General features: G+C 37.1%; 1 protein-coding gene across 8 annotated transcripts in view; it reads left to right on the top strand.

Moving 5' to 3' along the window:
* SULF1 (sulfatase 1) overlaps positions 1 to 23,184 on the top strand; it is a 125,271-nt gene extending 102,087 nt beyond the window's left edge. For 4 of the 8 annotated variants that reach the window (XM_062570296.1, XM_062570293.1, XM_062570295.1 and 1 more), the window contains 9 exons: positions 3,469 to 3,685; positions 7,065 to 7,311; positions 9,049 to 9,145; positions 9,236 to 9,330; positions 9,928 to 9,993; positions 10,450 to 10,622; positions 14,618 to 14,760; positions 14,867 to 14,990; positions 15,833 to 16,073. In XM_062570296.1, the coding sequence (XP_062426280.1) occupies positions 3,469 to 3,685; positions 7,065 to 7,311; positions 9,049 to 9,145; positions 9,236 to 9,330; positions 9,928 to 9,993; positions 10,450 to 10,622; positions 14,618 to 14,760; positions 14,867 to 14,990; positions 15,833 to 15,939 (1,269 nt within the window). In that variant the 3' untranslated portion in view covers positions 15,940 to 16,073. Of the gene's footprint in view, positions 1 to 3,468; positions 3,686 to 7,064; positions 7,312 to 9,048; positions 9,146 to 9,235; positions 9,331 to 9,927; positions 9,994 to 10,449; positions 10,623 to 14,617; positions 14,761 to 14,866; positions 14,991 to 15,740; positions 15,798 to 15,832; positions 16,074 to 20,751 lie in introns of those variants that run through there. The other 4 variants (XM_062570298.1, XM_062570301.1, XM_062570300.1 and 1 more) reach the window with 4 other exon arrangements.
* The last annotated feature ends 349 nt before the right edge of the window (positions 23,185 to 23,533 follow it).

Here is a 23,533-nt window from a genome sequence, read left to right as displayed (position 1 = left end):
GCCTACTGCAAAGGCAGCGTGATTACACTTCATAGAAACCTTTAGCTTGCCTACTGTCGAGACACCTTTCATGAACTGTCTAATTAATTTCCCTCGTATATGAGGCAGCAGCAGCTCTCTCAAAGCTGTCACAGTCTGTTAGCTAAGCAATGCTGATTTGAAGTCCTGCGTAAGTGGGTATTTACAGTGCAGCAGACCACAATGATTCACGCTGAATGTATATTTTTTACGCCTTGGTTATTTTCCGTAATGAAATAGACTTATTTAATTTTAGGGCAGTGGCACAAAGTGCTCAAGATGAGGAAATTGCAGCCCTGGTGTAGTTACCGCGCGGTGCGGTTACACTGGCTCTCGGCGTGGGATTTCAGGGCCCCGTTGGTGCAGGGTGTTGAGTTTGCCCTTCCCTCTTTGCTTCCTCTGTGAAGTTAAATTGTGGCAGAAGGAAAACCTGGGCAGAGGGGAACAGTGGTGAGATCGAAAGAGTTGCTGGAGGGAGGGTGATAAAATGAGGTGGAAGAAGGGAAAGGCGAGTCAACGACAGGAAAAAAGACAGACGCAGGTTATGCTGCACAACGTGACTGATATTATCGTGTTGCAGCCAAACGGCAGGGTCCTGCTTTTCCTCTCCCTTTGCTTTTTGTTGTTGTTGTTGTTCTGAATTAGATCTTTCTCCTCTTAGTGAGGGAGAGAAGAAATCACCCCAGAAGCCCTGAAGTGAGCCTGCAGCCAGACGCAGGGTGAGGACGAGACTGTCCCTTATTTCTATGGCAACAGCGAATGGCTAGATCACCTTAGGTGTCTTGTGAAACATCACTAGGGGAAGGAAAATAAAAAGGGGGGAAATAAGAAGCTTATAGAATTTAAAATTTAATGAAGATACATTTAGTTTGTGTATATGCTGATGTTTTCTTTTCTTGATGGAGAGATTGAGGACCCAGAAACCTAACCGAATACATCCTAGATTTCCAAGAGCAGTTTGGTATTCATAGCGGGAAGAAAGGTAGAAAACAGAGGAGGGGAAGGGGCAGCACATCAGTCAGAACATTCTTTTATGTGCATTAAAGCATTTTATAGATCTTAAGATGAGAAGAGAGACCATTATGACTTACTGCATAATGCATGATCCGTTCATGATTGCATTGGCCTGGGCAGAGATTCAGGACAGTTAGTCTAAAAATTCCATTTTAGAGTTTTAAAGCATCTTTATAACAATATTTTTTAAAGTAAAAAAAAAAAAAAAAAAAGGAACTAAATCACATGTAATCCCTGTTTTAAATAGAGAACTATCGTACTAGACACAGACAGTCTTGTTTCAGTGTTAGTCGTAATACTGTTAGAAAATGATCTAGATGACTATTGAAGCTACTTCCAGAGCTGTTAGTACCTGTCATTATAATTAACATTAGACAGAGAAAATGCTTATTTTACTTTGGAATGGTACTTCTGAGTACCATTAAAAGCTAGTGCCATAAATGTGTAAGTGTAACATACCCAGTAAACACAAGAAATCAGTGCTTATAATATAAAGATCTTCTCTTCTTCTTCCACTATAGGAAAAGTGCGCATGATATTGCAGAATTAAATCTAGCAAAGTGTTATAGCTCTCAGATACCTCTACTTGTTGATGCTTACATAGAAAGCCTGGACATAAGTGTGATTTCTCAGAATACGGTCAGGTGTGAGCATTGCTGTTTTGCGATCAAAGCCGCGCCAATACACAGGCAAGATCTGTGAGAGCAGGACCCATCTTCTAGATCAGATTAGGCTAGAGTGTGCACCTATGGTGCTGTGGGTCAGCCTTGAGCTAGTGGAAGAGACTTACTTGAATATATCTGCCCTGATATTGGCTTCTATTTCAAAAATCCCGGTGGGTACTCCATTAGGACCAGTATCTATCTAGCTGTCTTACTGTTATCAATGAGGGAAGAGAAAGAGATGCAACCCCTCCTGGGAAATGGAGAAGGACACCGTACAGGCAAACTTAGCTCAAGCTGGAGCTGAAGGGTTCCAGATGCCAGCAACGCTGCCGATACCGAGCTGCGTCCTCTGCGCTGCCCGGCACTGCTTCGTTGCTTTGTACACAAAGTCTGGCCACTGCGGCTAAGCGTTTCAAATTGTATTAAAATTATAAATGAACATAGCTATTTCTAGTTCTCCCTTTTGTTATTCAGACTACAACGGCTGCTTACCTCACAGGCTGCTTACCCTGGTCCCGTGCTGTGAGCGCCAGCTACCATTCAGAAGCTGAATATGGCAAGCTTTAAGCACAGGCAAAGGAGCTCTGAGCTGTCAGCACCTATCCATGTAAAACCCAACACTTCCTTTTAGCTTTGTTAAGATGGTTCAGTGTGGAAGGGAAATTAAAGCCTCAGCCGCTTTCTCATTGGAAATGTGAAGACAGTGGGATCCACTGGAAAAATCCACCGGGAATCTTCCATTTGGGTTCAGTGATGTTGCTAATTGAGTCAGACAGGCGTTGTGCAGGCAAGCTGCGGGACCCCCCGCTTCCTCTCGCCCTCCCTCCTTTGCTCTGATACTCGGCACAAATGCAAAGCCATTTACAGGTACTCCTTCCAGCTTGCACCTCTTTTTAATCCCAGGTCTGATGCAAACAGCAGAACTAGGTATCCTGAATAGTTTGCCTCTGCTAATTTATTTCTCCACTATCTCTACAGTTCTTCCCGTCTCGCTTTTCTGGGAGTATTTAACACACTGATTACACCTGTTGGGTGCAATAAGAGTGGGTGGACATAGTATGTTTTTGCTGTTATTATGGTCTCATGCTTCTTTCTTCTCACATAAAACACAAAAAATACAGTAATGTTTGCATTTCTGAGTGGCGTGGTTTGTGGGAGCATGTGTTAGGCTGCAGGCCCTACCTCTGGCCTCTGGCAGGGAATGAAGTTCCCTGCTGTTAGTGCTCTCTGTATTTTTGTACAAATGATACTGGCAATTTGTCCTCCTCTTTTCCAAGAAACCATGCAGTTGACCTAATCTCAGCTCTTCTTCATCTATAGGGATTTTTTTCTTTTCCCGCGAATCGTGCTAGAAATTTCAAGTCACAGAACAAAGAAACAATGTTTGTTTTTTCAAAGAAAAAAATAGTTGGTGAAAACAGCCTTGACAGCTGTACCCTGTGAGTCGGTAAATTAAGACTTTTTACTTGCTTCCTTCATAGATGTGTTTAGTCTAGATGATCTTGATCTATATATCTTTTTTGGCTGGGTTGTATTTTTTTAAGACAGATTTGCACTGATTTCATTCAAGCTTATGTTTGCCTACGATGAGAGAGATGCTGAGAAGAATGTGAGTGAATTTAGTTTGCTAAAAGATTTCCCTTCTCTGTTCATTATTTAAGGAATTGTTTAGATTTTAAAGAATTTTTCCTCTCATGTTTTACAAGCCATCTGAAAGTAGCAGGAGTTTGGAGCTCTGTTGGGAAATCATCTTTGTTTCCTTCTCTCACAGAAGTGGCAGTGCACAGAGGATGCTTCTGGCAAGCTTCGCATTCACAAGTGTAAGGTGCCTAGTGACATACTTGCCATCAGAAAAAGAACACGCAGCATACACTCCCGGGGATACGGCAGCAAAGACAAGGACTGCAACTGCGGAGACACTGACTACCGAACCAGCAGGACCCAAAGAAAAAATCAAAGACAGTTCCTGAGAAACCCTAATGCACAAAGTAAGTGTGTCTTGGATGCTCCGGAGAATGGAGAGGGAAATGGCTGGCAGAGGGTTGGTTTACTGATATCCTCTTGCTTTCACCTCTGTGTATAATGAATGAGTACACCTGTAATTGGCAGTCAGGCTCTACATAATTGCTCCTGTAATAATAATAGCAAAACTTATCCCTTATATCACAGTAAGGAATTTTCTTAAGGCAAGTCATGGTGATGATTCTTTGGTGCCACCTATCGTGCTGGCCGAAGATAAAACCTGGTGAGCTCCGCTGAGGAATCAGAGCCCTTATTTGCTAAGATTGCCAGAGCATCTGGTATCTGAGTGTTCTTGCACCATTAACACTGAATTTAAACGTTATTTTATGATATCCCAAAGATATCTTTTGCATGAGGCATGTAAGTGCTCTAACTGTCAGGATGAGATGCTGCTGCAGCTTTCAAGTAAGCCTGTCCCAGGATGCCCAAAAGGGAACAAGTTAGACTGTAGTGGCCTCTAGTGGTTTGTGAGCTGAAGAAATGCAAAAGCAGGCTTTCACGCAGCAGTACTTGGATTTATCCCTGCTAAGGATTTATAGAACAGCAGCCTATTTAAAGAAGCCCCTTCACAGGAACAAGTATTTTCATCTCTCTGCCCAGTGATGAAGTGAAGCCCTACCACAATCAAAGCAGATCTGGATTTCAGGGGCTTCGCTCCAGAGCAGGCTGTATTCTCCTGTTCTCTACGCAGAAAACTAGGTTGTGCAATGAGGTAGTGACAGGCCACTATAACAGGGAGCTTGGGTAGTTGTATGAGAAATGTAAAAATGCTACACAGAGATCTATGAAATAAGAAAACGATGGCACTATAATTCAAAATATATCCAGATTTTAATCCTCTACCACTCTGTTTGTGAACAAGAATCCCTGGTATTCTTTGTACATCAACCACAATGTTGTCTGCCTTGAGTTGTCTCACTGTTCAGACTAACTGCTTCCTTAACATAATTTCTTCCATTTGCTTAATATGACCTAAGGAACATAGTTGTGTGTGCACCCTGACCTCTGCCAAAAAGTCCATGTCACAGACTGCTGAGGTCATTCTTAAACTGGGGAATGTACCACAGGTGATATGTTTGGGAGAGACACCTGCTGTGTACCTTGGAAAGAAAAGGTGTTACCAGAGTACTAGCAAGAGCTGAATGGGAATAGTGGCTGGGAGGAAGCGATCTGGTGGGAGAAGGCTAGGAAGGAGGAAAGGGACAAATGGTGTGGAAAACATCAGAAGCAGGGGAATCAGACAGGGTCCATTTGTTGTGCTTTTCTCTGTTACAGGTATTCTTACTCTTCTTCCCTCTTTTTCCTCCTCCTCTTTCTCCTCTATATTTCCTTAGTGCTCAACCAAGCAGAGCAGAGACTCATGATGCTAAAACATTGTTTGAGGGGATGGCTAGTTCAGACCTCGGTTTGTAGATAACACTAAGATAAGATTCTAAAATATTCCAAACTCTTTCAGCCACTTGATTAGTTAGTACTATCATAACAGACCATAACCATGCCAGAATTTGTCCTATCTGATCCTATGAATCTTTCTGCATTGTTTTATTAAAGATTATAAATCAGAAAGATGCTTTGAAGCTGTAGTTTCTCTTCAGAAAGGTGAATATATTCAGTGACTGACTGGTATGCCTTTTTTCCAACTGACAGCAGTCGTCTGCTGAAACAGTTTAGAAGGATAGGGTGGTTTGAATTAAACATTAAATAAGACTCACTCTCTGCTCTGCTAAATGATTCTTGCGGCAAAGGTTCAGTATGAGTCTCTCAAAGGAGCTAATAGAAGAACTGCGATAGACTCTGCACTATCTGTCAAAGGCAGTACCTGCTTAGAGCTCTCATTTTATTCTGCCGCAATACCTATTCTTAGTTGTTAGGCTACAAAGATACACTTGCCATAGACACAGCTAATGGACACTAATGCCCTGTAATAGCTTTTTACAAGCTGATTTGTGTATTCGAGGGCTTTTGCGTATTTTTTTTTATGTCAGGGCAAAATGAACTTTGGTGTGGTGTTGACTGTCAGTTTTATCAGCTTGATTTGAGGCAAGTACATTTGGCAGAAGAGGTAGAATGTGTAAGCTCTTCCAGGCTGAGCCCAAACAGGTATTCTTATACATAGCAAAAGAAACCCTCAAAGAGTTAATTCTGTTAGCTAATTTCAGTCATATTCAGCTGTACTTGCAAAACTCCAAAACAATAACTAAAAGAGCCTACTAAATTCAGAGCTTTTCACAGGTTGTCAGAGTCCCATACTGTCTGAAAAGGTTCTTCTAGATATTTGACACATGGAGGGTGTGTTGTTTAATATTAAAATTTACTTCTTTGAAGATATTTGATGTTATACAGGATTTTTGAGTTAGCAGAGCAATACAGCAATATACTGAAATCACAGTACAAATGTAGGTTACATTTAGCAAAATATAGCAATTGCAGTATACATTTCATCCACAATATCAGTGTGATTCCTGTTACCTGTCTCTATAATATGCTCACCGTCATGATGCTGCACATCCCCAGTCACCAGGAAGCAATACATGAGTTGAGGCCAGCTCAAGCCTGTTGCTCTCTTTGAAATTATTTTGTTAACTGTTCAGTTAATGTATGCGCTTCCCCCTCATGCTGATCTGGCTAACTCAGGGACACATGGACACTCTTTTGATGAATTCAAGGAGAAACATTTACACAAGCTGATCAACTCAACTGAGGTGTAGTCAGTTGATCCATTTAATGGACAGAGCGTTTATCTAAAACACAGGCCACCCTCCGATCCCTTTTGTGCCGAGCTAAAGTCAGCTTTCTGGGCAACAGCTGTGGTTGCTCAAACACCCTGCATTATCCCTGAGCTTCAGGGGCTCTTTGCCCGTGACCATCCTCGGAGCCACCTCCTGTTGTGGGGGCTTATCGGTCGGTCACATAGGTAAAAGTGATCAGACGACTCACCTCTTTCTAGTTCTACAATGCAGCAGGTTTTTGGAGAGCTATCGCTTAGATATATAGATTCAGAGGATGTCTGGTTGTTTCAGTGTCTATACATATGTATATACACTAATACGATGGACTCTTGCCTTTTTTAGTGCCTGGCTTTAAAGAAGAAAAGGTATTATCATCCCTTTGAAAAATCATTACTGTTCTAAAGCATAAGAAGTCATATGCCAATTTACAGGTGGATAACTTGTGGTGTGACACTGACTTATCAAAAAAATCATTAAATCAATCTTTGCAGAGCCAGGTAAAAATAAGCTGCATTTTACTGAACAGTGTCCTTGCTCTTTATGATATGCTATGTGTTCATGGCATGAGTCATGTGGATATGTATATACAACCATGAATATTTATTTTCTTTGTTAGAATACAAACCACGATTTGTTCACACTCGCCAAACCCGGTCCTTATCTGTGGAATTTGAAGGTGAAATATATGACATAAATCTGGAAGAGGAAGAACTGCAGACATTAAAGACTAAAAGTGTCACCAAGCGTCACAATGCTGAAAATGAGGAAGAAACAGAGGAAATTGATGGTGCTCCTGGTGACTCAATGATTGCTGATGGCACTGATGCTATAGGTCAACCTAACTCTGTCAGAGTGACACACAAGTACAACTACTTTTTCTATTTTTTCTTAATCTTTTTGTTTTCTAGTTATATTCTATCTCTTTACTTTTTTCAGATTTTATATTTTCAGTATATAAGAATATAATTCTTTTGCCACAGATGATTTTAGATACAGTTGAGTAGTACTTGTTATTAAGTAGAATCATTTTACTTAAGTGCCTATATCTGAAAGAGAGGAATCTAGTTTATGTTTTATCTCTGAGGAGGAGTAGGCATCTCCAGAGGGAAAATCATCTTCCATATCTAAATATGTGTCTTATGGTGGATTAATCACCCTTTGAGGTTGACACTCCTGCTCTTCAGTATAATGCCTATGCTATTAGCTTAGCGTAGAGGCCTAAATTTTAGCTGACTGAAATTAGGAGAAATTAAGCCCATTCTAAATGAGGACACAACAGATCAGCTACTTCATCTTTCTTGAAATTTAGTTGTTTGCAGACGCTAATGTTAGCTAAGAAACATTAGACCTGTTTATTGCTGAAGAGAGTAATGATCATTTTTCCAGCCTGAAAGATGCTGAGATTTCAACTTTTCTCTCTACCTTAAATATGAATGAAAAGGTAAAAATCTCAAAATATTTTGAGTTTTAGAAAAGTGGTATGATTGATCTGAAAAGTCTCTGGAAACAGTCAATACAAATCTTATATTTTAACTTGTTATCTTGTTTAAGATAGAAATAAAATTTCTCATTCTTTTCAAAAACATCAAGGAAAACATAAATGTTAATTTTGAATAAGTAAAAATTATTGACATTGATCACTTCCAAGTGTGGAGTTAAGAAAGTCCTAAATGGCTTTCTGAAAAAGTGATTATTTCTCAATAAGTAATTTTGTCTTTTACTGTTGCCTTCAAAATTCCTGTCCTGTGACTGAGAATTAAATATAATGGGAGAAGATGGGAGGAGATAAACTCCTGAGTCTTCCTTATATATTATTCTTCTCAAAAATTATAGGAAGCAGGGCTGGGGAACGAGGGGAAAGGATGTGTCTATAAAATTGGAATTATCCATAATTAAGTAAATTATATATATCCATATGGAGCCTTTGAAAAGCCAGTAATCTGCTAGACTTTCTATCTCAGTTGAGCTCATTAACCTTCCAAATGTTTTTTTTTTACTTTTACTAGAGCTGTTTTTCTGAAAACTGTTGTGATTTTTTTGTGATTGCAACCACTTCATTATTTGAGTGCTCTCTTTTTTTTTCACCTCTTATTTGAAATCTTTTCCCTAACTTTAATCTTTATTGATGTGTTGATTTTATATTGATCTTTTATTGATCTTTGACTTTGTGTTTCATTCTTAACTGTTTTGTGTGCATGAAAGATGAGTCACATTCATGTGGCAAGAACATATTTCTCAGCAGTTGGTGGTTAAATGAGCAATGGCAATTTTGGTTAACGAGAGGCTTTGAATTCTGAGCAGATTTTTATTTCAGTTTTATTTCTGATTGGATTAAAAACCTCTGACATAGTATTGTCATTGCATTTTTGCTTGGCAGGCAGACAGCACCTGCTGTAGATGTCAGATTTTTTATTTTGGTGAAAAAAAAGATTGAAGCAATTATGAATAATATCAAATCAACAGGAGATGTTGTAGAGTCTATTCATTTCTTAACAAAGTTTGATGAAGAAATAATGAGGAGTATTTGAATAAACAAAAATGGAAGGCAACTGAGAAGCCGTTGATCTTCTCTTTTCTATTTGTTAAATTTGTATCTACAGATGTTTTATTCTTCCAAATGACACTATTCACTGTGAGAGGGAACTGTACCAATCAGCCAGAGCCTGGAAGGACCACAAGGCGTACATTGATAAGGAGGTAAGAGGCATTTTAAAATCTGTTCCAAGTGAAGTCTCTGCACTGCTACCTTTTCAAAGAATAATTCTGACTCAGAACTATTCACTGTAGATCGAAGCTCTGCAAGATAAAATTAAGAATTTGAGGGAAGTTAGAGGACATCTGAAAAGAAGAAAACCAGATGAGTGTGACTGTAGTAAACAGAGGTAAGACATGACCTTCAGCAATACAAGTACTACAAGTTCATTCGGCTTATACATTTTCCAGGTTTTCTGAGATGGAAAAAAAAGAATATTAGCTCTTCTGTATTTACTACTGCTGTAGGCTTAGAGGGTACTCATGGCTGAGGCTGGCCTATTCAGGTGTTGTCCCCAGTCAGGGGAAGGAAAAATACTGAATCTAAATGTTTCTACTCTGAATTCCTATCTAGAGAAACTCTTGATTCTGTTGACTTAAGAAGAAATCGAAGTTAGCCATTCAAAGACATTCAAGTGTCAGGGTGTGTATCCTAATTCAAGGGTGCTGAAAATGAAAGGAGAGCTGGATCCACATTTTAATTAGATCCATTTGAAGAGTGGAAGCTATTACAAATCAAATGAAGATGCGTGTATGAATTTTAAGATTTCGAGATAATATGTTTGTATTCTGCTAATATATTTAACCTTCCCCTATTGCTATTTGGTAATTATTCTATATAGTTCAAAAAAAATCAAGAAATATATATATTTGTTTTGTTTTTGTGTTGAAAATATATTGTTTCATGGCTTGATAACACTCAACCTTCTTAATAATTTTGCCTATAGCTTTTATAACAAAGAAAAAGGGGTAAAGGCCCAAGAGAAACTCAAGAGCCATCTTCATCCATTCAAGTAAGAATGTTATCCACCTCTCAGTCTCTCAGCTTTTTTTTTGTGACTGTAGAAATGTAAGATTTTTTTTGTAGTGGAGGGAGGGAGGAGATGAGGGAAAGGTCATATATGCCAAACTGTTACGAGAAACCATCAGTAGTTTTGAATAGCTATGTGAAAGTTTATGAACAATATTTTTAAAACTATTTATTGAAATGGAAGGAATTAATCATTTCAGAAGCAACTTGACTTAGCAATGGTTAAAAAAAGCTGAATGCATCAGTGCATCATTTTTCAAATTTACTGAAGAGAGCACACTGTCAGAAGTGAAGGGGTAGAAGATGAGCTAATAGAGGTAGCCTTCTGAAGGACTTAGTTCCCACCAGAAAACCTTTAGAAAACTTAGTTGCTAATTGCTGTCGTTAGCTGGATAGGAACCTCTCCTTGGCGGTTATGCCTTCCTTTCTCTCTGAACAGAGAAGCAGCCCAGGAAGTAGATGGCAAACTGCAGCTGTTCAAAGAGAATCGTAGGAGGAAGAAGGAACGAAAAGGGAAAAGGCGCCAGAAGAAAGGAGATGAATGTAGTCTTCCCGGACTGACATGTTTTACCCATGATAACAACCACTGGCAAACAGCCCCATTCTGGAACTGTAAGTCTCCTGTCTTACTTCTACGTGCTAATATGAATTAGGTTCATATTTGCTGTGTAATATAGTTCCCTCTTCATGAAATCCGTTGGAACATTATTTTGAAAAATTGGCACTTAACAGTGCTGCTTTCTTAATTCGGTATTAAGGAAGAATTGCACTTGTATGTGCTCGTAATTGTTGTGTTACTTATTTATGCGAAATTATCACAGAATGCTCTGTGCTAAATGCTGCAGAAACAAATGAGAGGTTTTGTCTAATAAAAATTAAACTGTCATAACCTACTATTGAGATTTGTGTCATCTCTTGGAGATCAAGATGGATGAATATTTCACAAGAATTCTAATGGGGTTTCCAGCCTCGCGAGGCAGGGAGGGTAAGGAAGGGAAACCCAGTATATTAATTCGTTCTCCATCTGTGTACATGCTATTTTATATATGCCTTTATAATGAAACTAGTCAAATTCTGACCAGTGCATGGGTCAGCAGAACTAAGTATCTGTGATGAGTTAGAATTGGTATGCTAGAATTAGATGATTCCTATACCCCACATCCATTCTCCTTTGGTCAACATGCCCTCAAATAAAATAATTGATCTTGTCATTTTGCTCTAAGATAATATTTATATAATTATCTACAGGACTTCTATCACTGTTACACATCGTATACACCTGTCTGAAAAGTTCTAAGCCTGGTTGTAGAACAAAGGACTGTTCTCTAAAAAGACTAAACAAAACCTTTTACTTCATTTGCATTATGTTAAATCAAATTCTTTTGACATTTTAACGTTAACTGCAGAACTGCTGGTTCTTTGCAGGTTGAAGGCTTTCAATGAATAGTCATCTAGGACAAATAACAGGGACAGATACTCCTTAAATGTAAATTGTTGGAGCGCTGCAAAATTAAGTGAAATTTTGATAACTTTGTCCAGGCTGCAGATGTAACATAGGTCTCATGACAGTAGAACAGGAATAAAAAATAAAGTCTTGAAATAGTAATTCTACATGTTTGCTCTAAGGAATTAGTTTTGTAAATATTTTGACTAATTCCATAAGCATTATAGCTCAAAGGTCATGCAGGTGATATTGCAGAGAAGTTTATTTGAACTTTGAATCTTCCACAAACATTTTAAAAAATTTTTGCAAATCCATTTTTGTTCTATGAGAAATGCTTCATCAGATTAACGTTTTTTCACTCAAATCAAATTGTAAAATTTGATATTCAAGAGCTAAAGTGTCTCTCTAAATTAAATCATTTTTCTGTTTCCTCTTGCAGTATGTTATGTTTATAGATGAGAGATTTATGACCAAAGATTTTGTCGCTAATCCTTTTTGTGACTTGACTAATACTGCAAGGGCTCACAAACTTGGGCACATAAAAGATGTACTTTAATTTTGGCATTTTGATTTGTAAATGTGTCATAGATAAATTTGCTTGTTATGAAGAGAAAACAGATACTATTCTTTATGAATTCTCCCCATTATTCCCATTTTTGAAAGTATGCAATAGCACAACTGTGGAATGCACACCTAGTGCATAAGGATAAAATGTTATAATTAGAAAATATTTTAAGAAACTTTAAACTTCAAGTGTAGAGCTAATCATCCTTTCTGGGTCATGCTTCAACATTTATAGGTATTCAGCATTAACAATGCCTTTCCCATCATCCTGAAACTTTGTTGGTAAACAAGGAAAAGTTGTTGAAAACTTTACCTGCAAAAAATTCAAGATTCAATGATGATTAATCTAACATGTTGATATTTGATCCTTTTTTGCAGTGTAGAAGCAGAAAAATAACTAGGAGCAAGTATCTATTTGGAGAAAGATGTTGTCTGCCAGTGATAATCTGTTCTTGTCCTATCATTTCTGCTAATATGCTTTTTTACATTTTAAAATGTTCCTAGAGCAGTTTAGTTGCTATCTTAAAAACAAAAATCAGGCACATAGCAGCTTACTTAGTTAACTGTGGAGTCACAAACAACTATGAAAAGTAATCTCTTATTATTATGCATTCTGACAACGGTCCATCAACAGAAATTGAGTAAAAAATGTCCATCTGACACGGTCCATAACTGAAAGAGGAGCTAATGTATTGTTGATTTAGATTACATGGATACTAAAAAGGGCCCAATACTAGTGGGCCTATACTAGTTTTATGAGGTTTATTCAAAGACTATTAAGACTATTACAGAAAGTCACTGGGCTAATTAACTAAAAATCTAAGGCACCAATAATTTAATTCCAATAATTAATTAATAATTATTGGAATTAAAGAAACATTCTTCTAAAGTAAAATTTTGTTAGCACTTTGTTTTAAAATAATTTACAAAGATTGCAAACAATCTTAAAAATATTACGTTGAGAAAAGTTTGGAGAACTGCTCTTGACACATGGCCTATTAAAAATCAAATCTTCTGGTATTTGTGTTCTAAAGTACCAATCATCTCCTGTTATTCTGTCGACTAAGCAACAGTTAGTTTACTTTTTTTCAACAATAGCAACATTGTTGAGCCCTCACGTAATAACCCTATGAATGTCTCGTTAAATCTTTGGTGTTAAAAGAGCCATAAAAGATTCTACGAATACGTTATTACCCAGTCTTGTACATCTCAGTCCAGCAGATTTATTGCAAAGCTTCATTGCCTTACTACCACATAATGAAATGTTTCTTGTATGTGTCAAAGGCAAGTTATTGCAGATAACATCTTATTTCTATTTTCGGATTGACATCTCAGATGCTTAACTAGTGGTACCACTGCAATTGCCATCAATAATGTCAAAGCTGGTGATAAAATGACCTACAGTCACTTTAACTGTGAGTAAATTTTGAGAGGCATCTAACCTCCTTCACCTCAGTGACTGGATAACTTTATAGTACCCACAATATGATCTCAAATAAAAAGACACTTTAAAGATGAAGTAGCCTTGAGTCCAGATGGCTCAGTTCCAGTCACTTGGAAGTTACTCAGTACTGTTAAGGTTTCTTTCACTTGTTGTCTCATTGTGGCCAAATTCTTCAGTCATCAAGCAGTAGTCTCAGGGTATGATTTACAGGAGCTTCCATCTTATTTTGCTGTAAAGTTCTTACACTGTCCTGATGCTGAACTCAGAAGGAATCTCCTTCTTTTCAGTTCCACCGCAGAGCTCTGACATCTTCTCCTATGATCTCTTCTGTAACTTATAATGCACCAGGGACACCACACAACACAGTCTTTTAGAAATCAGGCTCATTTTTAATGTAAAGATTGTTAAGTCCACATGGAAATTACCACAGTATTCTGCTAGCACCTCTACTGAGAAGAAATTAAAAGAGACTAGTTTGCTTACATATTTCAAAATCTTATTTTTGCACAAAATAATCTGTGAAGACTGAATAAAATATGTTTTTGACCAGATGATAAGCATTACCCTAAAATACATATATGCATTTTGTCAGGTGAATAGCTCTCCCTACTCCACTAACTGTGTTGACTAGATCTTCATTTCCTCTAATGAGGGCTTAGACGTTTACCTCACATGTGACACCTGAATATAGGTGTCTACAGTCTGGGGTGGGATCCTGTCCTAGGTTTCCTCAGATTGAAAAGTGAAAACAGTGGGGAATTCAGCTACACTGCCTAGGATTGTGCTACAAAGGTTTGTCTGAGTAATCCAATTTCCTTCGCCTAGTGAATAAATTAAAGGATTGCAGTTCAAAATAAAGTCTAGGTGGTTACCTTAAGGAAATCTCAACCCAGTAAGGGGCAGTTTTTCAAAAGGCAGCTTAGTATTACCCACTGTAGCTATCGCTGGTCTTCCTTCCTATCCTGCTTCTTCCCTCTTCCCTGCATTCAAGCTGCCAGGGTTTGTTTGGTGTTTTTCATGAGAATCTAACTGGTCATTATTAGAGAAAATTGATGTAGAATTCAAGTACATAAAGATCTACAGATGTTTCGCTAGTAGAAGAAAAAAGCATATTATTTTTTACCTGAAACTAATAACTTTTTTCTTTAATTGCAGTGGGCTCTTTTTGTGCTTGCACAAGCTCAAATAACAACACCTACTGGTGTTTGCGAACAGTTAATGACACCCACAATTTTCTCTTTTGTGAATTTGCGACCGGCTTCTTGGAGTATTTTGATATGAACACTGATCCTTACCAGGTAAATCCCTTTCCCTCTTACCAGCTAAACTCCTCTAGTTTTTTAGGATTTTTTTTTTTTTTTTTTGTTAACAAGTGTTTTTTTTCCTTCCATTTCTCTTTCTCAGCTGACAAATACAGTACATACAGTGGAAAGAGGGATTTTGAATCAATTACACATACAGCTAATGGAACTGCGAAGTTGTCAAGGTTACAAGCAGTGCAATCCAAGGCCGAAGGGACTTGAAACAGGTACAAGAAAAATAGAAGACAGTGTTTATTTCCATTTCACTGGGTTATTTTCATCTCCTTAAATACTAATTGGATCCATGAAGTCTCACTCTTTTAAGCGTTGCTCTTAGTAATTTGGAATGATCCATATACATAATCCTAAATAACTGCATGACCAGAAGGCTTCTTTGCAAGTTTGCACAGGTTATTCTAGACAGATATTGATAATAAAGAACAACATTTGACAGAAATTCATAGTCATAATTCTTTTCTCTCTTACAGGGTTTGTTCTATTTTAGTCTTTGCTTCCCAGTAGCAGTTGCAGTATTGAATCTTGTGTTTATTCTGATTGCTGTCTGTCTATGTGAACAACCCGAAGCTCTGCGCTACAGCTGAGGCTTAACATTGCAGACTGCTAATCATCACTAGTCCTTTCGCTTTCTGAGGAAAGCAATATTTCTTACAAGAATCTCAGAATATAGAAATAGGGCATATTTATACTTTATAAACCTGGGATTTGCTGCGCTTCATTCCTATTGATCGAACAACATGATTTTTACAGGAATACTTCGTTCTACATATTTTATATTATTACACCTCTGTGTTTCTTTCTTTGGCTACAAAGATTAATCTTGTTTACTATATCTAATTGTTTGGGGGTTTTATTATTTTGAAAAACTGTGGTTTTTCAGTTCTTTTGTATAAAACTTCCAGGAAATCTTTGTTGGACTGCAGCTCTGTCTTTATTTAACACGGTACATTTCTTTTTAGGAATTAGATGCTGTGCATGGAAAACTACATTGTGAATGGTTTTACAAGTTCTAAACACTAACAAAAGTTACTCTTGTATTTTCCTATATCAGGAAATAAAGATGGAGGAAGCTATGATCCACACAGGTATCCACACTTTTTTATTCTCCTCAGCAGCTTCTTTCCAAATAATTGCATGATTCCAGTCCATTTCCACTAATGTCTATATCCTGCCGTGTTGCACACAGCATAGCTTTTGATGCATGCATTTTCTAACTACTCTACACTGAACTCGGCCATTGTTTTTTTAGCTCCGCCATTCTGCATTTAACTTAGCTCATTGTCACAGCAAGACTTCATACAGCTCGTATTCCATGCCTGTATTTCTCAGACGTTTACCTGGGGAAAATGACACAACAAGAATCATTTCTTTTGGGGTGTTTTCCTGCTGTTGGGTTTGTTTTGTTTTGTTTTGTTTTGTTTTTCCTGTTTTTTTATTTAGGAAGACTGTACAGCTACTTTTTAAAAGTAAAAGAAATGTAAAACTTTCTGAGGTATATTATCCAAAGAGCCTGATCAAACTACAGAGGTAAATTAAAGTCTTCTCACTGGCTTTAGAAAATGCTGGCAGATGCTACTTTAAGCAAAAGCAGGGCTTATTTTGAGCAGCATGTGCTCAGAAGCCAGCAGGAGACAATTCACTGTGAGTGTGGCAGAAACACAAGGCTTCTCTGGGTAGCAGGGACGATACTTTCAGACCAGCTGACACACACAGAAAACTGTACCCCAACATTTTTTTAAAAGCCCCTAATATTTGATCTGGGGAAGAGCAATTGGTGAGATTATTTTTAGTTTCTAGTGCTTGAACCTGGGTATACATAAAAGACTGCTGTTTGTAAGTATATTTGCCTTATGCCTATGTTTATCATGCTAACCCCAGTTACTGCTGCTGATAGAGGAACCTGTCAAACATAAAGCAAAAGCCTGAAGAGAGTGAATAAACTGAGGTCTTAACAGTACTTGTATGAAGGGATAGCAAACAATTTGGAGGTCTCTCAAGTGTCATATTTAAGCTTGGTATCCTCTCACTCTATATACAGTTTTATACATTTTCATCTCCATACCCTTTGGTGAAGAATCTCCTGAAATACATCATTTGCCTGAGTCAGAAATTGGACCTAGAGAGTAAACAGATCTGTATAAAACTTTTCTTTTTACAGGGATATCTGAAAAGAACCTTATTGCTAACTCACAGCAGCCAGGGAACCATTAATATAATGTATTCTGGTGTTTCATATGATAAGCTGGATTTTTTTGTAATATCCCAGGTGTTTGCACTGTTTGCTACAGCCTGGTAAAAACTGGTTGCTGCAATGACAGAATATAATTCTTATTATATTCTTATTACTATTTTAAGTCATGCATTAGAAGATTTCCTTGTAATCATTCCTAATTTTAACTACACATCTAACAGAAATGGAGTTTTTGAATTGCATGAAATAATAGAGCACACACATCTTTAAATTATACCGTTACCCTGTTCAGTAATTAAAACATTTTAATCTTTGATGCCATCAATAAAGAATATTCTACTGAAATAAGTAACAGGTATATTATAACTCAAGTGATATTGCTGTGTGCTGTTCCATTCCACACGCCAGCTTCTCAATGTGCATAGGTGCCTGGATGTAACATTCTGATTCGAGCTGCATCTTGGTGAATTTTCTTTTCTAAAACCAAAAACTAAAAAGCAAACAAGAATCATTTCTTAGCGATCATTAAAAGGCTCTCTTAAAGGATCCATTTCTTGAAATCTGCACAGAAGCCAATGGAACAAGAAGGGGAAAAACCCTGTGCTGCTAGAGTCATCTGAAATAATCCTTAGGCTTCCTTCAGATTGCTTAGTACCTCAGCTCAGACCCATTTGCAGTAAAGTTTCCTGAGTTAGTACAGTACTAAAGCCACTGCAAGTACAATATTGGGACAACAGGCCCGTATGGAAACAGTCAGCACAGGGCTGTTTGTTTCATACACAGGAAGAAACCTTAAGCGAGGCAGAACGTGTGACACGCATGTTCTCTGATGGACACAGCCCATGACTGTAAGCATAGTGACAACATGGTGTGTGAGTTACACATCTCTCTCCTCTCCTGCATGGCTAGGATTTTTCAAAGCCACCATGGAGCTGATTGTACCATCTTGTCTTCAGTCTCAGTAGTGATATATCCAAATCCCTTGTTAGCTTTGAGACAACACAGGTGGCATCATGGGATTCCGGGGTACAATAGCTGGAGAATGAAGTTGAATTAATGCTTGGTTTAAAAAAAAAAATCTAAAAATGTCTTATTGTGAATAGTTAACAATTTTTCTCTCTCAGGTCTATGATGTAGCTGACTGTTTGCCAAAATACTGATAGGGGAAACCACTGCCGTGCAGTTATGCGTATGCAACTCATCTGCACTTTCTTATTCCATATTTTTATAATGAGATTTCTTACAAGGGAAAACTTTGTCTTTACTCTCCCCTTACCTCTCTATACTTTGATTTCAGTGTGAAACTTTTCACACTTACTGTAAGTAAAGCTGTGGAGTGACCTGCTCAGACAAACTACAGTCAGCTCAAGTGCTTTAGGACGCTGCTCTCCTATCTGTTTACATGCACACGAATTATCTGCATTCCTTGTGTTTAAACAAATGATTTTTTTCTGCTTGACATGAAGATCACAGACTAATTTCAAATGCCTTCCCAACTGCGAAATTTCCTAGTCATCAATGGTCAAAGTGGGACTGCAGAAACACAGTGTGCCCACTAGAGTGGAAAGAAGATCCAGCACGCAGAGCTGCGTAGCTCCACTTCAGGCTTTGGTTAGAAATGCAGTGAACTTTGCAAGTCTCACTTCCCTGCAACACAGCCCTGTCCCTCTGCTGTTGAGGCTAGCAGAAAGCCCTACTTGATAAATTTGTATATACTGGAGATTTTTGGTCACTAATTGTTCTTAGCAGTTTGTTTTGTATAAGGCTCCGACTTGGCAGTGACAAAATTTATGAAGCTATGAATAAAAGTAACAACAGAGCAAAATTTAAATATTGTAGCATTTATAGCCTTACTAATCTGAGCAGGTTTGGTGACCAGTTTCCTCAAAAGTACATCTTCAGATAGCATGATTTATTTCTTACTTCTGTTCCTCTGTTATATTGGATGGTTTTTTCTCAGGAAAAAATTTATGCATAATTTGACTTACGAAGATGGCTGTCATGTTGCCATTACCTGATTTTCATTTCTGATGTCTTCTTCAGAAAAGAAAAATAGCAAGACTTTGTTTTGTATCTGTCCTCCTAGATCCGAAATGCAGGTGTGATTGCCTGTAACAGGGAGTTTACCAAGCATTTGCCAAGCCACTCTAAGATACAAAACCATACTTCTAAGGAAAATAGATATGTTTGGAACTTGTTTTTAAAAAGCAAAATATTTACAGTTGTACATTTTAAAGTATTTACAGTTGTTGCCTTAAGTGAAGGAATATCAATTAATATGAAACACTCAGGTGTTTCCACATGCAGAAGGTGGCCCAACCTTTCCTGACTCTTGTGGGAGTGGAATAAAGCCCCTCATTGTAAGAAAATCTCAAGATTTTTCTGACCAAGATAATTTTTGGGGGGGACAAATTCTTTACGCTATGAAATTCAAAGCTAGTAATGAAACAAAGAATATAAGCTAAGATGTCATATCTTCTATTTTACTTGAACAAGGAGAAAGGGCAAGTTAAAATACAAACAAATTGATGGATCCATTGTCAAGATGAAGGATCCAATGTAAATAAATATTTATACTCAAATAAGGTTCTTGGACTATAGGCACTTGAATTTCCAAGGTGATTGGTACTGTTTTACCTGCCAGTATAATCTCAGAGAAAGAATAAGTCATTTCACTGAATTAATTACTAAATATTGCCTACAAGATTGTCAGTGAAAACCAGTTTGTCATTTCCCCTGAAATGCTTTTCCATTACCAGATCAGTTTTACCTTACAGTCCACTTTGTGGGTAAAATCTGTGGACTGAACACAGCCTGTGCAATGAATTAAATGAAATAGTGGTCTCCATCAGTTTTACTTGTCAATATAAAATGGACTTTACATCGCATTTAACAATCTGGGTCACTGTAGCCACTTTTACAAATGGAAATTGGTTTCCTTCGTGTCTTTATTTTTTTCTGGGTATGATCAATATAAAATCCAACTCCACTGCTATTTACAGAATCACATCTATGTTCTTTATTTGGACATATTATTCAATAAATCTGTTAGCCATCTGCTTTGAAAACTTTAAAAAAAGAACTAACAAAAATAAGCTTTAGGAGATACTATATCTGTGTATATTTTAACAATATTTTAGATAGTGGTGCAGTTCTATAAATTACAGTGCTATTTCTTCCACGTGCTCCTTATAAACAGAAATTAATGTTTACAAAGTAAACAAAAAATACCTTTAACTATTATTTATTAAAGACAATTACCTCTTGTACATCTGACAGAAAAGTGTGACTAGCTGGTTTGTAGACCATGTCTCTGAAGCTGTCTAGACACTAAATTCCTATGGGCTTTGTTGAGGTTCTTGTCACTAATGGATCTCAGAATTAGTCCTGTCTTTAATACTTAACTGTTGTTTGTCTAACGCATATTTTGGCAGAGCGTTCATGAAACGCAAATGTGTAATAGTGTAAATTTTGTGCCTTGAAATATCAGAAGAAAGGTTTATCTCTGAATGTCATCACAAAGTCCCTTTAGGCCAGATTCTGCTCGTTTACAGCCACTCAGCCCAGGGATGTAGCTGGAGCTTTGTAGCAGGAGTTGGGAATGCACCTAAGGCCAAAGGATGGAAAAATGATGGAAATGGAAAATATTTTACTATTTGAGCTATATATGTTATGAGTAGCAGTGCTTTTCAGCACATTGGAAAAGAAAGATGCATGGAAGCTTTACTTGCACTTTTAGGCTGGTGTTCACCATTAGACTTTATTCTTTCTTTTAACAGAGGACAGTTATGGGATGGATGGGAAGGCTAACCTGCCAAATTTCACTGGTGACATCAACTGGCAAGGACTGGAAGACTTGTACAGTGTGAATGAAAGTGTATATGAATACAGATACAACTATAGACTTAGTCTGGCTGACTGGACTAATTACTTGAAGGATGTAGCTAGAATGTTTGCACTGCTGAACAGTTATTATGAGCAAAACAAAACAGACAAGACCAACACTGCTCAAAACAACGGGGACATGGAGGGATCATCTTCTACACCATTTACCTTGGCAGAAATGACTTCAGCTGAGGAATCGAGCGGCCTGACTGCAGAAGAGTTGCCGCTTATTGTGCCAACGGACTTTGCAGCCGTAGCTTTGAGCACATCGATTTTACATCAAGAGAGGAAACTTGAATTAAACAATGCTATTCCTGAGAAAAGTAGTTTGAATGATGCACACTGGAGAAATCATCATCTAGTTGAAAAATGGATGGAGGATAAAGAATCAGACCGTTTTGATATGGATTTCAGTGGAAACGGTTTGGTAGAGTTGGAGTCCAGGCATAGCTTCATTCTACAACCCATCAGCATTCTTCAGAAAGACACCCATCAGGACAGTGACACTATGGAAGATATGTACGAAGATCAGCTGTATCTTCCTGTGAGGTCTGATGAACCCCTTGTTCATCAGGCTGTCGATGTATCCCTTAGGAATTCATCTATCAGTACCCAGGAAACAGAAACTGTTTCGAAAAAAATGGAACAGAGTCTTGCAGGGGAGACGTCAGCAATCCCAAATGTAGAAGGCAGTGCCTCGTCTCCGCTCTCCTTGGATTAGATTAAGTTGTAAACCATTAAATAAGTTCTCCTTATTTTTTATTAGCAAACTAATAAAAATAATCATGACAACTGACATTCCATGTTTATTGTAGATACATTTTGCAGCTAAATTGAGCCCAGCTCAGTATCATTGTGTGTGTTGATTGTATTCACACACACCTGCTTTCACAGTAGTTCTCCAACCTGGGAAACAAGATTTCCAGTTTTTAACAAAAGAAACAGTGTTAACTTTCTAATGCAGTAGCACATTCTCTGCAAGCTAAAAATTATTTCCTTGAAGAGGATTTTCAAGTTATTTTCTCAGTTCCCAAATGATCCCACCATGAATGAATGTTTCAGTCCACACAATCTGTCTGCATAATGTATTTCTGATAAATTATTTTAACCACTGGAATTTCTTAATGTCATGCTTTTGAGCGAAATGATGTTGCACTTTTAAAATCTGTATGCCATACCATTTATGAATCTAATACTTTACATGTTCTTAGTTTGCTCAATGTCTAATGTAATTGTGAAACCATTAAATAGATTGACAGGAAAGAGGTAATCAGCATGGACTGTGGAAACAGATTATCTGAATAATATTTCAGCAAAAATATTGCATGTTTTGTTACTTTGATTTAATTAAATTTATTCTCAGACAGGTATGGCTAATGATTGCTAACTGCAGGAGGATTTGTTTAAATTGGATTGTTTCCCTATATATTGATACTGTCAGTATTAAAAATCCATGAATTTTTAATTTTTTATTGATATTGGTAGAAAGGTTTACATCAGTACATATATGTTTTTATCACCACATTTGATTTTTTTTTTTTTTTTTTAGCCTGAACAATATCTTGGAAGCATTATTACCATTTTAAGACTTAAATTCTTTTTGTTTTGCTTTGTTTTGTTTTGAACAGGCATTAAAGGGAAAGGTAAAATCATATTAGATTTACATTATTCTAGATTTAAAAAGGCACACGAGGACAAAAATAGTAGTTTAGATAATTTTTGTTGTTGTATTGTTCAAATTTCTTTCTTAAACTTTACCAAACATTAAATTTTATAAAGTATAATACAAAAATGACTTTGAAAATCTGTACTAGTAGAAACTTGATATCTTCCCTTGGTTTTCTTTTTTAATTTGTAAGTAATTAGCACAACAACAACAAAAAAGAATTACCTCAAACAGATGTAATTCCATCATGTCCAGTTCACAGGAATGTTTCCTATCTGTTACATGTGTAGGGAGTGTTTTTTGGCTGTTGCAAGCACTGCGGGTTAAACTTACATTCATTGCTTTGTATTTTAATTTTAACTTTTTAAAAAGGAGATTCTTTCAGTAGGATTTTAATAATTTTAAGAAGCAGTCTTTTTGATGGACTCTGTAAATATGTTAAAATTAACTAGCTGTTTATCTGATGTATGTGTCATGGGCTGATTGATAGAACAAGCGTATTTATGGTCATGAATGATGCTATTTGTACATAGATTTCAAGTTACTAGGATACTGTGTTTTTAAATCTTGTATAATATTTCTGTGATACTTTTATAGAACAATTCTGGCTTCAGGAAAGTCTAGAAGCAATATTTCTTGAAATAAAAAGTGTTTTACTTTACCTGCTTCAGAGAAGTCCAGATGATCTAGTTTTCCCAAGAAGCATTTTTAAAATATGTTAACAGTTTCACTTTCAGTTTTAAGAATCCATCCATGGTTAAAGCAATGAATAATGAAATGGCACACTACATTTTGGTAGTTATAAATTATTCCTGGAGATTGTGAATAATATATATTTTTTATTTAAGATATGCTGTGATATTTTTTAATTCCCAACTCATCTGGTCTTTCCTTCCTTGAAATAAATGCACCAGGTTGCACAATCAAGGTTCACAGGAGTAAAGCAACTTTACATGGTGCCTTCCCCAGATTTGCCATTTTCCTTCCTCCATACAGAGGCCTCTCTACTA

The sequence above is a fragment of the Rhea pennata genome, chromosome 2, assembly GCF_028389875.1.
Source record: "Rhea pennata isolate bPtePen1 chromosome 2, bPtePen1.pri, whole genome shotgun sequence".
Classification (NCBI taxonomy): Eukaryota; Metazoa; Chordata; class Aves; order Rheiformes; family Rheidae; genus Rhea; species Rhea pennata.
This window is presented reverse-complemented; position numbering and strand designations above follow the sequence as displayed.